The following is a 15,695-nucleotide window of genomic DNA, read 5'->3' as shown; positions in this document are numbered from 1 at the left end:
TGGAAAGAAAGCTGATGAATTCCTGCAGAGATTTCATGGTTTGAAGGTGACTAGAAAGTCTGTGGTGCTAGCCATACAACAACGGCAACCTGCGAGCCCAGCGGGCAGTGGTTTTCACCCTTTCACCTCCTATGGCAACAGGGGGAAGGGGTCATGCCCCCTCAGGGAAACTGGTGCAGCGCTGTCCCAGCAGGGATCAGGGTAAAATGGCACAGAGAGGAGAGGTGTTGCCGCTACCTCTATGGTGCCCTCTGCTTCGCCTAGCACAACACCTCTTTGAGTCAGACTTCCACCATCTCTACCCTGTGGGAGGCAGGGTATCCCAATTTGGGGGAGAGAGGATGATTGCCACTTCTGATGCCTGAGCCTTACAGGATACTCTCTTCCTTTTGCAAATGCCCTCTGGACCATCCACTGTAAAGCTTGTCATTGTCTCTGCACCCTCTCCTACTGGAAGAGGTTTGCATCTTCTGGAAAAGGGGGCATAGACCAGGTGCCCTATTCTTAATGATTCAAGGGTTGATATTTGACCTATTTTCTGGTGTGAAAGGACGATGGAGACCTTCACCCCACCTTGGATCTGAGGCATCTGAACTTGTACTTATGCAAGGACAAGTTCAAGATAGTTATTTTAGCCCAAATCCTTCAGGTCTTGGAGCTGCAGGATTGGATGGTCTGTCTGGATCTCCACGATCCATACTTCCATGCGCACATCCACAGGAACCACAGGATGTACCAGAGATTTAAGTTCCTGCCATTCACCTTCTCGTCTCCACCCAGGGTCTTCACCAAGATGCTGGCAGTGGTCGCGGCTTGTCTCGCAAGGGAAGGCATCCATGTTTTCCCTATCTGGACGACTAGCTCGTCCGACGGCACTCTCCAGGATGTCTGTGCGCTTGTACCAGATGTGAAGCCTATTGCACAGCTTGGGGTTCTCACTGAACTTCAAGAAGTTACATTTTCTCCATCCTAATCCCTCTGATTCATCGTAGCAGTCGTGGTCACTTGCCTGTGCTTGGCCCTCCCACCCGAGAATGGAGTAGCAAACCTCTCCAAGATGGTGCATGTCTTCCAACCACAGGCTCCTCTGCGATGTCTGTCTCTTATGGCGTACCGCATGCTTATGGTGCCAGAGGCTTGACTGCACATGAGGTAATTTTCATTTCAGTGGCTTCTCATTTGCCAGTTGTCTCAATTTCAGGGGTGTACCTTGGACGTTTAGCAGGTCTCTGTGAAAGTGTCCAGGTACCTGGAATGGTGGTCCCTGATGGACAACCCGCTGAACAGTGCGTTGTTTTCATAACCCTGGCCACAACTGACTCTAGTCATGGACGCCTCCCTGAAGGGCAGGGGGTGCTCACCGAAAAGATCTGACTGTGAGCGACCTTTTTTTTTTTTTTTTTATTTGTATATGATTCAAAAATAGAACCTTTACAAAATGTATGACAACATGTTAACATAGGTACAGAATAATTCATATAATTCAAACTTTATCATTGTTAAAAATTGAGGAAGGAAAATTTTAAATTTCATAAAATTAATCTCTAAAAAGAAAGGCGAGTGAACTGATCTCATTACATGTCATGCTGTTCTAGTTCTTGTTCAATATATTTACAGAAATTTACTAAAGCAAACATTAGTGGCCTATAATCCCCTTGCATCATTCTTGCCAAAGAGATTCCATGCAATCTCCATATTGAATGTTTACAAATTTCATTAACATCTTGGTTCTCATAGATTTCAAACAAGGACAATATGAAATCAGATGTTTCAGCGTCTCTTTAGATTCTTTGCATTGGGGAAAGCGACATTTCTGTATGATGAGAACATCTTTCAGTTTATTCCAATGTTTTGTCCTTTCTCGAGGGTGGTATAAGTTAAATTTAAACCACATGTAGGACTTTCTAAAATGATTGCATGGAAATGATTCAATGCAATTATATTTTGGAACCCGTTTTTTCGTATAAATTGAATATTCCGTATGCATCTTGTATTTCTGTATTTGATTAAGAGTTTTGCACCAATCATACTCAAAGTTTTTTCTTGGCATATCCTGGTCTTAAGCACAATTCATCTGTCGTAATATTTAATTCAGTAAGTAATAACTGCATTTCACGCTGATATGAAATAAGTGAGCAACCTTTAGTCTCCACTTAATTGCCGGGAACAATTACATTTGTTGGAGTTTGGTGTGATCAGGCTGGCCTTGATCACTTTCCTCCCATCTGTACCGGGCAAAACTGTATTGGTCCTGAAGGACAGCACAGTGGCCATGCACTACCTCAACAGGTGAGGTGGTGTGAGCCCCTTGCAACTGTGCAGATAAGCAATGCGATTGTGTTCTGGCCTCTGGAGAACAGCTGTCTGGCCAGCAAGGAGAATATGTTGCCAGATGCCCTAAAAAGAGAGTATTTGGCCTCCCATGAGTGGGACCTCTGTTCGGAAGTTCTGGAGGAGGTGTTCTCCCTTTGGGGAACTCCTCAGTTGGATCTCTTCACTTCCAGTGTGAACAGGAAGTGCAGGTTGTTTTTCCCCAAGGAATGGCCTCAGCAGGAAGCTCTGGGGTGCGCTTTGATAGTGTAACTTCAAACTGCTCTATGCCTTCCCACCGATCCCTGTCATACTGCTGGTTTGAAGGAGACTATACCTGTTTTGGTTCACGATGATCTTGATCGCTCCATACTGGATCCAAAGAATGTGGTACTCAGAGTTGCTGGACATGTCCATCTGCCCTCCCTGGCACCTTCTTCAGAGAGCAGACTTCCTCTCCCAATCAGAAGGACGGATCCTACACCCAAACCTCAACAGCCTGAACCTTCATGCTTGGCTGCTGATGAAAGGTTGAGGTTTAAGGAGTGGGATTTGTCGGAAGAAGTTGGAAGTGATCCCCTTCACTAGGATAGCTTAAGTGGTGCAGGATACCTCTGTAGTACCATCATTTTCCCCTGCACTGCTGTACTTGTAATGAGGCCCAATGCCTTTTAGAGTACGATGTAATCTAAAATAACCGTGCCAGAACATTTCTTCCCTGTCCTTTGGCCATCCTTTCTATTGACTTTAGTCCTGCTCTCTGAGGGCCACATTTGCCATATATGGTAAGCCCCTTCCCAGGCAAATGAGTGGTGTTGTATGTAGCTGGATGTGGGGGCTGGGACTGTCTGGTCCCAGTTCACATCCCGGCCAAAGTGTCTATTGGTGGGCAGATGTGGTAGCCAGAGGCTACCTGCCAGTTTGAATGGTGCACATCGTTATCATTGGTGTGTTCTGGGCCAACTCCAGGTTAAATTTAGGATAAAGGGAGGGCTCCTGCAACCATTCTTTATATAAGCGTTTGAGCCAAGATCCCTTTGCAAAGATGCATCCCGTTGAAGACCCGGAACTCTTTGCAGCTAACCAGCACTGTTGTTTACAAGCATCCGGGTGAAGCTCTGCCTATCTTCTGATCTTCAGAAGGCTTTCATCAGTGCTTCATCCACGGGACCTGTGGGAACAACCATTCTCTACCCCTGATTTGGGATCCTGCCATTGGAAGCCTTTGGAAGCATCCTGTATTCATTCTGTTGACTGACCAGATTCTCCCTGGACTACTTTGCTGCATCAATCATCGTCTCGAGTTCAGACTTGGCGCTACTTCTGAAGCAAGAGCTCCCCCCCCCCCTACTGTTGCAGCTTCCCCCTGCGCAATTAGGTTAGGTGCCTTACGGGGCCAGCTTCTTTTTTCTGCCACAAGCGACGACTTCTGCAATTTGATCTCGGTTGCCATTGCTGATTCCCACTATTCACAACTTCTAAAGCACTTACAAACATTTTGTGGCTTTGCCTGCACTTGTTCAGACTTCTGTAAAGACTGCCTGCCTCCTTCAAAGGGTTTTTATTGGGAATTGTGACTCCAAGGGCCCTAGGCGTAGCATGGAAAGAATGTTTAAAGTGTTTAGCCTTAAAAATATAATACAGCTGTGGATTTTATTTTAACTCTGTTATTTAATCTAGAAGTTCTCAAATTGGTTTAATACTTACCTTGCCTTTGTCTTCACTTACTTTCCTACACTAGTTTTCTATCGCAGACCTTATTGTGTTTAAAAGTAAAGTGTTGGTACTCTGTAGTCGGAGCACCCCAAAAGTGAATGTGCATATATTAATAGTGTGCGTACAGTGATTTACTTACCTGTGGGTTTTGATTGATACAAATTGTTAAAGGCCTAAACAGATCTAACTATATGTGTATACATTCTCCCTAACTTATATTGTAAATAGTGCTGTGTGTGTGTGCTTAACTGAACCCTTCACCACTCTTGGACGCTCCTATGTCTAAGTCTTACTGCTCAGTCACACTCTATTACTAGAGTTTGTCTAGACATTAGTGTCTTTTCTTTTTCACCAGAATAGGGTGACCGCTCACAATCTGGCCACAGGGATGTTTCTGAAAATCTATCTTAATCACCATAGGTAAGACCAGGGTACTGTAGGACCATGGGACCTGTAATATTCAACTTGGAACAAGGGGTCTGTCAAAGGGAACACAGCCCAGCTCCATGAGCCCAGCCAAGAACACCATCACCCACAGGTACGCTTATGGTGTTGGGGACAATTGCTCTAACTGTTGGTTCTGTTATTGAGGTTCTATGGGTTTCCAGTCTTGAGGCGCTTCATTTGACAGCTGCATCCGGCAAGATGCCATTTCTGTTATCCGGACTAAATAGAATTGAAGTCTGACTGAAAATTGATGTATGCTTCACTACCCATGTCGAATATGGACTGCAGGAATGCAGCAGATGTCGGAACCAGTTATTGTGGTCCAGACAAAATCTGCAGGTGAACATGATGGCCAGCTAAGGACTTCAGCTCTAGCAACGTTCCTCTTCCTGGTGTAAAGCAGCAGCAGAGCTTCAGAGTCTGTGTCCCTCGAAGAGTCCAGCTGGCAAGTTGCACAGTCCTGGAGCCATCACAGATGTCCCTGCACAGAAGAGTCCCCACTCTGGATGGTGCAGGCTAGCAACCCTACCCATGGCTTCCTTGAGCTTAGCGGGGCCCATCAACATTGTGCCGAACAAAAGCACCAAATGTTCCCACTGGCTGAAAGGTGAGTGGCACAGTGATGTCTTCCCCTGTTCTAAAGAGAGCAGAACTTTGCTCTACCAGAGTTGACTTTTAGCAGAACGTGTTTCAGCAACAGGTCCGCCAGTGGAATTTTGTGCTTTGAATCTTCCGTTTCAGTGGTTGTCCTTCCAAATGCCTCGAGACCCCCCCCCCCCAGTGTACAGAAACTTGAGCTGGGGTGACCCCAAATCACCTCTTGCAACACTCTAAATCAGAATGAGTATCCAATCATGTTCAGAGATGATTTGATTTGTGTGTGGATTAGGGTATCTTGGTCTCCCTGCCCAGTCCAAAGTAGCTCCTGCCACACACAAGGCTACTTCCAGGGCTCTGAGCAGAGCCTGCAAAGAGTATGGCCAGTGTGGCTGGGCTTTATCAATGAGGTTAATTATGTCGGCCACTGCTACATATTAGACTACAAAGGGGACTGGGTCCCCCAGGACCAATATCATTAAGATCAAACCAGTGCCTCAGGGCAATATGTTAATCAATAAGTAAGGTTAAAAGGTCTCGCTCACTAAAAATAAATCCGGATCTCATAGTCTGCAGATATTATGAGGTCCCATCAAAAGAGAAAGGAAACCTGCAAAAAGAAGAATCTTTCCTAACAAGCTTATTTCCAACTTGATGTACAACCACTCTTTGCTCCTTTCATTTTTTCATTCAAACAATTATAGGCAGGTATCATATAGAATGAAAATAAAGATTTCTTTTTTTTACTGTATTTCTTTTTAATTACTGATTTACAGAGTATGTCCCTCACATTTATTTCAGACATGCACATTTTAGGGCAAGTTAAGATTTCCATTCATGCTATCTCGTTTTTGTTTCTTGTCTTCTGCAGTGCATCCGTGGCAGGAAGGCGACCCTGGAAGAGCTTCAGACAGTCCACTCTGAGGCACACACGCTTCTTTATGGTACCAACCCACTGAATCGGCAAAAACTGGACAGTAAGAAACTGCTAGGTTCTGCAAGTGGGAGTTGTGTTAGAATGGGGCGTGGGAGCAGGCATCAGTTCATCTTGCGGCACAGTTGACACGAGCAATGTATAACACAACTGCAGTCTCTGATAACCGATAGTAAAGCTTATTCCCGCTAAGAGAGTGGTCTAAAACTGGGACACAAATGTTGAGCCCAAAAATGCAAATTGGGAATATTGAAATTAAAATCCAACCCGGAAATGTTTACTCAAACTGTGGAAGAGTGAGGGTTTCTGCAAACACATGAGATTGCAGTACGATAGGTACTGGATTCACATTCCTTGCTTATATGGTCATCCTGTGTTTGTGCCAAAATTGCAAGTTTGTGTTGAAAGTTGTGGGTTGTCCCTCAGCAGGCATTGATAGACAAGCAGGCCAGACAAGGGAATAGGTTTAATAAAGGATTTGTATTACTAAATGTGTACAGGATTAGCCAAAGAAAATAATGTCTTAATTAAACTGAAAGTTGTCTGGATGGTTCTTCTTTCTGTGGAGTAGAGCTTTGGGAAAAATGCCATACTGCATGGACGTCCCTTCCTAGGGACGGGAGACGGAACCTTTTTCACCAGAAAAAACCTTCTTCCCCTTTAAATTTAGAGGCACGCGGGGGTGCAGCCCTGGGAGCATGTGCTGCCCTGACTCCGCCCTCCAACGCTACACCTCAGTCCCCTTTTCCGCGTCGACGGGAACGGGACGAATTCACGAGCGCTCCTGGGTTTGGCTTCAGCCATGTAATTCCACGCGCGGATACTTCTTCTCTTCTTTCTTTTTTGTCTTTTTATCATTCAGGTACTCAGTCCTCAGGCTCACGCTCCTCCCAGGCCCATGTCGACTTCTACAGGGTTCAGCAGGTGTCCATCCGGTGATGGGCTCTTCCCGACTAAAGACCCCCACGCCCTCTGTCTACGGTGCCTTGGCCCTGACCAAGACTGGCAAGCTTGTACCGCGTGTGCCACGCTTTCCTCGAGGTCTCTGAAGAATAGACTAGCCAGGTGGAAGGAGCTCTTCCAGAGATCGCATCCAGAGGACCTAAAGGACTTCGTCTATCATCGATCCAAGCCCAAGGTAGGGCTGCTCTTTTCCAGTGCACCCCACAAGCGAGACTCCTTCCCAAGGACTCGCCCACGTGGGAGGGACTGCTCAGGTCCTGGTACCAGCACAAGTACCAAGGCTGCATCTGCTACCGGCCGCCAGGCCGAGGGTATCACTAGATCCTCCTGGTGACAGTGCTGAGGGACCGGAAGGTTCTTTTACCGGGTCTCGACCCGAGGGGCTACTCCCTAGTACCGGCAACATGTCCGAGGGGGCGCCTACACGCAGTTCTACTGGCAGATCCGCTGAGGGCGAAATGCCTACACGCCCCCAGCCTGAGGAACAGGGTAGGCCCCATGATCCACACTCGAGTGTCCTGGACGGGGCGGGGCCCAGTGAGCCGAGCAACACGACGCAGGCACGTGGAAGGCAGCTGGACAAAATGGCTGCTGTGCCAGAAAATCCAGACATCCGGCCGCCGCCGCTCCAGGGAAGACATTAGGTGGAGGATCGTGTGTCAAGGTGGGACTGGTGTCAACCAGGTATGTGGCCTACAGCTTACCATTCCTTCGTGCAAGGCAGGATCCTGCTGCGTCCATATGGACAGGGCAAGCAACGGCTCCAGCAGCCCCTCACTACACCGTCAATATCGCCTACCACCAATCCGGCCTGTGAGGACAGGTTCTTTGAACGGTTCCCGCAAGTGGCTCCGGCACCTCAGGCTCCGGTGCAGACGCCCCTGGCCCCTGTTCAGCCTCATGTCCAGGTGTTTCTGCAACAACCTCTGCCCCAGCATCCGGCTCCGGTCCCCACACCTCAGCCCCCGGCCCCCAACTCCCCTCCTCCGGTCCCTGACCAACAGAACCCCCAGGCGGATACAGATGAGGAGGACGACCCTGACACGCCATCTTTGGCCAAAACCTTCCACGGACGTCTGGCAGGGCTGCCAGAGTACTTAGGGCTTCCTCAACCCGAGGTCGAGCAACCAGCAGAGGGAGTTCTTGCAGAAGTCTTCACGCTACGTCCTGCGACTAGAATGGGGATCCCGATGCAGAAGGACGTAGTTGCCTTGGCCAAGAAGGGTTGGCTGAAGCCCCACCCAGTCCAGCCGGTGAACAAACGCCTGGACGCCAAGTACAGGCAGATGGAGGCGGGTACACTCTTGCTAGCGGCCCATCCTCAGCCACACTCCTCGGAGATAGCTGCGGCATCGCTATACTCCAAGCCTCAGTCGTCCTCAGCCGCCTCCTCTGCGGCGCTGCCAGGCAAGGAGAAGATCTTGGAGGCATACAGGAAGAAGCTGTATTCCAACGTGTCGTTGCCCCTTCGTCAAGCCAACGCGGATGCCATGCTGGCAGCCGTTCACCAGAGGCTCTGGTAAGAAATTGCCTATTTCCTCCCAGAGCTTCCGGTGCAGAGCCAATCGCCATTCAATGCAGGATTGGCAGCGGCCAAGATGGTGGTGCAGGACATCATGGAGTCCACCTTGGCCCACATTGACACCACTGGCTGTGCCATCTGCGTTGCCACGGACGTGAGAAGGAAGGCCTGGCTCTGTGCTACGAAATTCAACCCGGATGTCCAGGATCGGTTTATAGTCATAATCTCGAATACAAATATGTCGAAAGTCAAAAAGTCGAAAAAAAAATGTCGAAAACGAAAATGTCGAATTTATTTTTTATGACGTTTTTTTTCGAAATGGGGGGGTTCCCCCCCCAACCCCCGTTTTTTCTTTTTTTTTTGTTTTTACCTATTTTTTTTATATAAACTAGAGCCCAAAAAAAAATATCGAAAAAAAAAATAATTCGACATTTTTTTTTTCGACATTTTTGATTCGACTTTTTTGCCATTCGAAATTTTGTATTCGATATTATGACTGGACACCTCCAGGATCACATCTTAGATCTTCCGTTCGAAGGGGGTGACCTCTTCTACTCCACAACAGACGAGGAGCTGGATAAAAAGAAAAACAGCTCACAAACGGCCAAGTCTTTATCCATCTCGACAAAGACCATGCCAAAAACGTACACCCAGTCACGGCAGCACTCGGACAAGGGGCGTACATACAGAGGTTTCGGTGGCTTCCACGAGCGGAGGTCCACGCAGCCTAACCGTTCGCTGACTCAACACCGTCACAAACAACAAAAAGGGAGGGTGGGAGCGTAAGGGCCTTTTCCAGTCCCCCTCCTCTGCAACAGCCTCAGAGGGAAAGAAGGCATGACACGCCCCTCCAGGTCCACGTGTCTCTAGTGGGGGGCAGGCTTGCTCTCCATGCACATTTCTGGTGCCAGAATTTCACGGACCCCTGGATCCTCTCTGTAGTTTTCATGGGGTACCGCCTCCTTATCCCAGCCTCTCCTCCCACCTCCCCTCCCACAGATTGGGACAGCTTATTTGGCAGAGATCCGGTCGCTTGTCGAGAGCCAGGCAGTGGAGGAAGTCCCAGCCTCCCACCGAGGCTTGGGCTTTTTCTCCAGGATTTTCACCATTCAGAAGAAGAACCAGGCAGGCCTGAGAGTTGTGTTGGACCGTTCCACCCTCAACCTCTCCCTACCTCTTAAAAAATTCAAGATGGTTACGCCAGCTTTGATAGCGGAGACATTGTGCAAGGGAGACTGGATGTGCTTCCTGGATCTGAAGGACGCGTACCCACACGTCCCGATCTGGCAGCCTCATCGTTCTTTTCTACGATTCAGGATCATGGGCTACCATTTCCAATACCAGGTGCTTCCTTTCAGCATCAACTTGGCCCCCAGGGTCTTTACCAGGCTGATGAACACAGTGGCAGCCATCCTCAGGTCGCAGGGCCACCACATCTACCCGTACCTCGACGACTGGCTCGTCAAGGCGACCTCTCCGGAAGCAGTGCACCATACTTCCCACGCTCTTATGAACACTCTTCACAAGCTGGGTTTTTCACTCAACCTCAAGAAGTCGCAGCTTCAGCCCACGCAGAGACGGACCTTCTTGGGTCTCATTTGGGACATGTGCTCCGAGAGAGTTTTTCCCTCGGAGGACAAGATCACGGCCCCCAAGAGGGCCCCTGTGCACTTTCTCAGCAGGGAAGTGACCTCGGCCTGGTGGTACCATCACTTACTGGGTCTCATGGCAGCAGTCCTCTTGGCCGTCCCCCACACGAGATTCAGGATGAGGAGGATACAACTGCACTTTGCAGCCTCTTGGAACCAGGAGCGAGGCTCTCTGTCAGAGATGATCAACGTTCCTCCATCACTTCACCCGGACCTCACATGGTGGTCCAGGGACTGCAACCTTCGGCTGGGCAAGCCTTTCCGGCAAACTACCCTGCAGGTCACCATCACCACAGACTCCTCTCTCGAATGTTGGGGGGCCACCCTGGACAACCACTGCATCCATGGCACCTGGATCCGGCAGGAGCAGGAGTACCACAGCAATTGGCTTGAACTGAAGGCGATCTGGCTGGCGCTCAGAGCCTTCCTTCTGGTTATCGAGGCAAGGTCGTCCTCATTCAGACAGACAACTCAACCAGCATGTTCTATGTCAACAAGCAGGGAGGTACCAGATCTCTCCCCACCCACCCCCCACTGTGCAGGCTCACAGTCAGCATGTGGGCATGAGCCCTGTAGAACATCTACCTCACGGCTGTCCACCTGCCGGGGGAATCCAACCTGGAGGCAGACAGGCTCAGCAGATTGGGTGCGGACAACTACAAGTGGCATTTGAACGACCTAGTACTGCAGGAAATCTTCTACAAATGAGGACACCCCCAGGTGTACCTCTTTGCCTCCTGGGACAACAGGAAGTGCCAACTGTTTGCTTCCTCACAGGGTCTGGGCACAGGCTCCCTCAGCGATGCATTCCAGATTCAGTGGGACAGAATACCGCCCACACCACTGATACACAGGGTGATATGCAAGATTAAGGAATCTCTCCACCTCAGCATCATTCTAATAGCACCAAGGAGGCCGGCCAGGCCATGGTTCTCGGAGCTGTTCAGCCTCTCGGAGAGGCCGCCCGTTCGCCTCCCGACGGGCCGAGCACATCTTGTGATGCAGCAGGGGGGCAGGGTCCTCCACCCCACGCCACAGAAACTAGGCCTCAAAAGCGTGGTTCCTGAACAGGTCACGGTAGGTCACCTCAATCTTTCCCAGGCTAATCTAGAGGTCATACAGGGCGCCAAGAACAAGTCTACCAGGGCCCAGTATAAGAGCAGTGGACCAGGTTCTGTCTCTGGGCAGACTCATTAGGGTATCAACCCCCTTGGAAGACATGCTCTTCTTCTCGGTGCACCTCGCCCACTCTGGCGTGCTGGTGGACACTTGCTGGACTTACTTGGCAGCAATTGGGGCTTACAGAAACTCGGAGGAGATCTTTTCCTCTTCCAACCCAATTGTCAGGAAACATTTGACGGGACTCGCCAGGCTCTACCCGCCCATCAAGAGACCACACCCCGTGTGGGACCTCAATATAGTTCTGGGTGCCCTGGCGCACAAACCATTTGAACCAATGGCGTCCGCAGACATCAGGCTGGTCACCATTAAGACGGCCTTGCTATTCGGCCTCACCTCGGCCCGCAGAATCAGTGAAATCCAGGTGCTGGTCGCCACAGAGCCATATACTATGTTTCACAAGGATAAAGTAGTCCTGTGGACACACCGAGCATTTTTGCCTAAGGTGCCCTCCGCATTCCATCTGAACGAAGAAATGGTGCTACCTACGTTTTTTGCTGAGCCCAAATACAAGGCACAGAGAGTTCTGCACTGCCTTGATGTCAGGCGTGCCCTAAAGTTCTACTTGGTCAGGACCAAGGGCTTCGGCAAGTCGGACGCACTTTTTGTCACCTTCGGCGGATCAAGACCAGGGAATCAGGCCTCCAAGGCCTCCATAGCCCTTTGGATGGTCTCAACCATCAAAGAAGCTTACTAGGCACAGCATAAGCCAATGCCGGCCAACATGCACGCCCATGCGGTCAGAGCCAAGGCAGCAGCCATGGCCTTCCAGCGGCATGTCCCCTAGCAGGTTACACGCAGGGTGGCCTCATGGGCCACCCCTTCAGCTTTCTGCGAGCAGTACTGTTTGGATGCCAGCGCTAGATCAGGCGCAGCCTTCGGTCAGGCGTTTCTTAGAAACCTGTTTGCTTAAGGAGGGTCTCCTCGCCACCCTGGGGCTACACTCAGTTGTAATCGACCATGCAGTATGGCGGAAAGGGGACGTGACGTAAGAGTAATAATATGTTACTCACTGTAGTGACTTAGTCCCCTTTGCTCCATACATCCCACCATCCTTCCCCCTAATAAAACTGGTGTCATTAGGCAATGTTAATCAATTGTCAATGCGTCTATGGGGACTGAGGTGTGGCGCCAGAGGGCAGAGTCAGGGCAGCGCATTCTCCCTCGGCTGCACAACCACGCGCGCCTCTAAATTTAAAGGGGAAGAAGGTTTTTTCTGGTGAAAAAGATTACGTCCATAGGAAGGGACGCCCATGCAGTATGGAGAAAAGGGGACTAAGGACTAAGAGTACATTAGTCACTACGGTGAGTAACTTATACGTTTTCTCCCTTTCTGTCAGGCTTTGGCTCCCCAGCCAATGGCTCCAATCTCTATCTCCTCTGAGCAATCCCCTCAATCCTCTTACCCACAAATCCTTGCTATCTTATTTGTTTTCTTGGGAGTACCCTTTTTATCTTAGGATCCATAGGGTCCACTACCTCAGTTTTACCAATTACCTGTTCCCCACTTTTCTCCAATACCCCCACTCCTAGTCCTTTAACAGCCCTCCCCCTCACTGCCTTAGTTTCTTCTACCAGGCCCAACTTGGGTCCTTCCTCTCCAATATCTTTATCTCTACCTGTGGTGTCCACCAGGGGTCTAACCTATCTCCCTGGCTTTTCAACCAATACCTGGCACTCCTTGCCCACCGCATTGCCGCTTTCTGCCCCAACTTTCAGTGCTATGCGGATGATACCCAGCTCATTTTCAGGCTACCCTCGGCCGCCTCTTCTCCTTCCCTCATCTCTGATTGTCTGTCTGCCATCCATGGGTGGTGTGCCGCCAACGACCTCTGTCTTAATGCCAGTAAGACTGAGATTCTACTCATCGGCACACCCGCTCCCTCCTTCCCTGCAGCTCTCTGGCCGGCCTCTCTTGGCCCTCTTCCTGCTCCCACCTGCAAAGCAAAAAACCTTGGAGTCATCTTCGACTTCACACTCTCCTTCTCTCCGCACATCTCCGACGTCTCTAAGAAGTCGCACTACCAGCTGCACCTCCTCAGAGGTATACTTCCTTTCCTCTCCTTCCCCCAGAAGCTCACTGTCTCCCGAGCCCTGGTTCTCTCTAAGCAGGTAACAGCCTCTATCTAAATCTGCCTGCCTCTACTCTCCACCCTCTGCAACTGATCCAGAACAGGACTGCAAGACTTGTTCTTGGCCTCAAGCCCTGGGATCGTATCTCTCCAGGACTGAAATCTCTTCACTGGCTATGAGGATTACGTTCAAAACCATCTGCATTGTCCGCAAGGCCTTCTGGGGCCTTGGGCCACAATACCTTCAACTCTCTCTTCCTAAATATCTTCCTTCTCGAGCTCTTCACTCATCCGCATCCAACTCCCTCAGGGTCAGTCGCTTCTCCAAGCAACGAGTTGGTGGTAGATCTCTCGCTTCGGCAGGGGCCTCCCTCTGGAACAGCCTTCCTGCCTCCCTGAAACTTGAGGAGAACCATCTCTGGTTCCGGAAGCACCTCAAAACCTCCCTCTTTGCCTCTGCTTTCTCTCCCCCTCTCCCCTGCTAGATTCCTGGCAGAAACAGCACTGGTTACTTGTCCACCCTTTCTGATTCTCGGGCCCAGGCCCCGCCATTTGCCCACTCACCTGCACTGTCTCCCTGGCAACCCCTGCAACTCTGGACTGTTTTCTGTATCCCTACAGTCCACCTACCGGCACTTGTGTCTGCACCGTTTTTACTTATTTTATTCTACTATCCCATGTACTGCACTTTCCCCTCTCCCTTTCCCTCGCACTTTTCCCTTTCCCCCTCCCCATGCACTTGCGCAATCTGAATTATACCTGGCATAGTAGGATCGTTGTTTCTGTTTTCCCTCCCTTGCCTCGTCGCGCCTTGAAACACTTGTGTACAGGCGCGTTATAAATGCTACATCATCTGCTCCAACGTTCGTCCTTCAGGTCTTTGTCACCTCCCTTTCTGCATACCTAAGATTCCCCCCCACCCCCTCCTTCAATACTTCCTCTGCCCAATCTGCTTTACTCTATTCTTATCTCTTGGTCTTTCCATATACATCCCTTAAGAATAGTTTCTTTCAATAGCTGTATCTTCTCACCTTCTTTGCTCCTTTGGGCCCCTCTCTCACACTCCTTAAGATACTATGAATCTCTTCCAATGTTCCCATCTTCTTTACCCCTTTGAGCACCTTCGTCAACCCTTAGAGTACTTCTCTTATTACAATTATGGTTCACACCTTACTCTCCCACCTTCTTCACTCCCTTTGTGCCCCATCACCTCTTTGGGCACTTTTCTCATACCCACCACTGTTCTCCCTTTCACCCCTATTTCTGTCCCTTTCAGGGCCCTCCTCCCAACCCACTGAGTCTCTCAACTCCCCACCTTTTGGGTCTGCCTTTACCCAGTCTTCTATCTCTTCCCTGCAATCTCCTTTCTCCTCCTTACCCAGCCTGCTGGGTCTCTTCTGCTGTCACGACTCGCTCCCTTCGCTCCCGTTCCCGCCACTTGGGGGCATGTTTTGGGGCTTATTCCTTGCTGGACATTTCCTCCGAACCTAATGCCACAGTGCTGTAATGAATTGGGAGCGCAAAATCCCTATTTTCCAAACTACTTCCCTTCCGGATCCATTCCAGGTCTTTGGCAGCCAGCATGCTTCTTTAACCAAATGACTGTGTTTCCCAGAATGCCTGGCCCACTGCTCCACCTCCACCCTTGCAGGACTAGGTTGGGTGGAGGATAAGCAACACCTGTGGCTGCAGGTGCAGCAGTCAGCACACCTGAGGCGTGTGCTCGTTTAGCAGCTTTAAAAGCCTCAGTCTCACTTCAGTCCAGCGCTGGTCATCGTTTGCAGTGTTCCTGTTTTTGACTAGTCCCTTGTTCATTGTTCCTTGCCCTTTTACCTAGGTCCTGGTTCCTGTTTTCTTGTTCCCTCCGCCCTGAATCTCTGATTCATGCTCTAATTGATTTCTGCTCCCTTGTTTCCCTTTTTTCCTTCCTCTGTTTACAGGCAGCATTTCTCAGTGCTTTCCCTATTCAAATGCAGCCCAGTTGGTATTTCTTTGACTCTGTCCTTTGCTGCTGTTAACCCGTATGCCTTAGCCTTCCTCTTGATTAACTTCCTGTCTTTTCCTTGGAAGGATAGGGAGAAGTTTGCATTGGTTATTTAGCTTTTTCCCTGCTCCTGATCCTTACTTCTATTGGGATCCATTCCAGGTTTTCCTTAGCACTTCTGCATTTATTTTCCCATTTGATTTTAGGTGTGGTGTGCGGTTGTTAGCTAGCTCCTGTGTGAATGCTTATGTTTTCCTCACTATTTGTTATCATTATTTCAACTTAGGTATTTAGTTTTCTGCAGCGGATCACTCTCGGCTGC

General features: G+C 49.7%; 1 protein-coding gene across 6 annotated transcripts in view; it reads left to right on the top strand.

The window, feature by feature from the left end:
• HDAC4 (histone deacetylase 4) overlaps positions 1–15,695 on the top strand; it is a 2,586,716-nt gene that overhangs the window by 1,980,496 nt on the left and 590,525 nt on the right. For 5 of the 6 annotated variants that reach the window (XM_069616020.1, XM_069616018.1, XM_069616019.1 and 2 more), the window contains one exon: positions 5,942–6,047. In XM_069616020.1, coding sequence (XP_069472121.1) covers positions 5,942–6,047 — 106 coding nt within the window. The remainder of the gene's footprint in view (positions 1–5,941; positions 6,048–15,695) is intronic. The other variant, XM_069616021.1, reaches the window with a different exon arrangement.

Source organism: Ambystoma mexicanum, chromosome 9 (assembly GCF_040938575.1).
Source record: "Ambystoma mexicanum isolate Mex_15411 chromosome 9, UKY_AmexF1_1, whole genome shotgun sequence".
In the NCBI taxonomy this organism is placed as follows: Eukaryota; Metazoa; Chordata; class Amphibia; order Caudata; family Ambystomatidae; genus Ambystoma; species Ambystoma mexicanum.
This window is presented reverse-complemented; position numbering and strand designations above follow the sequence as displayed.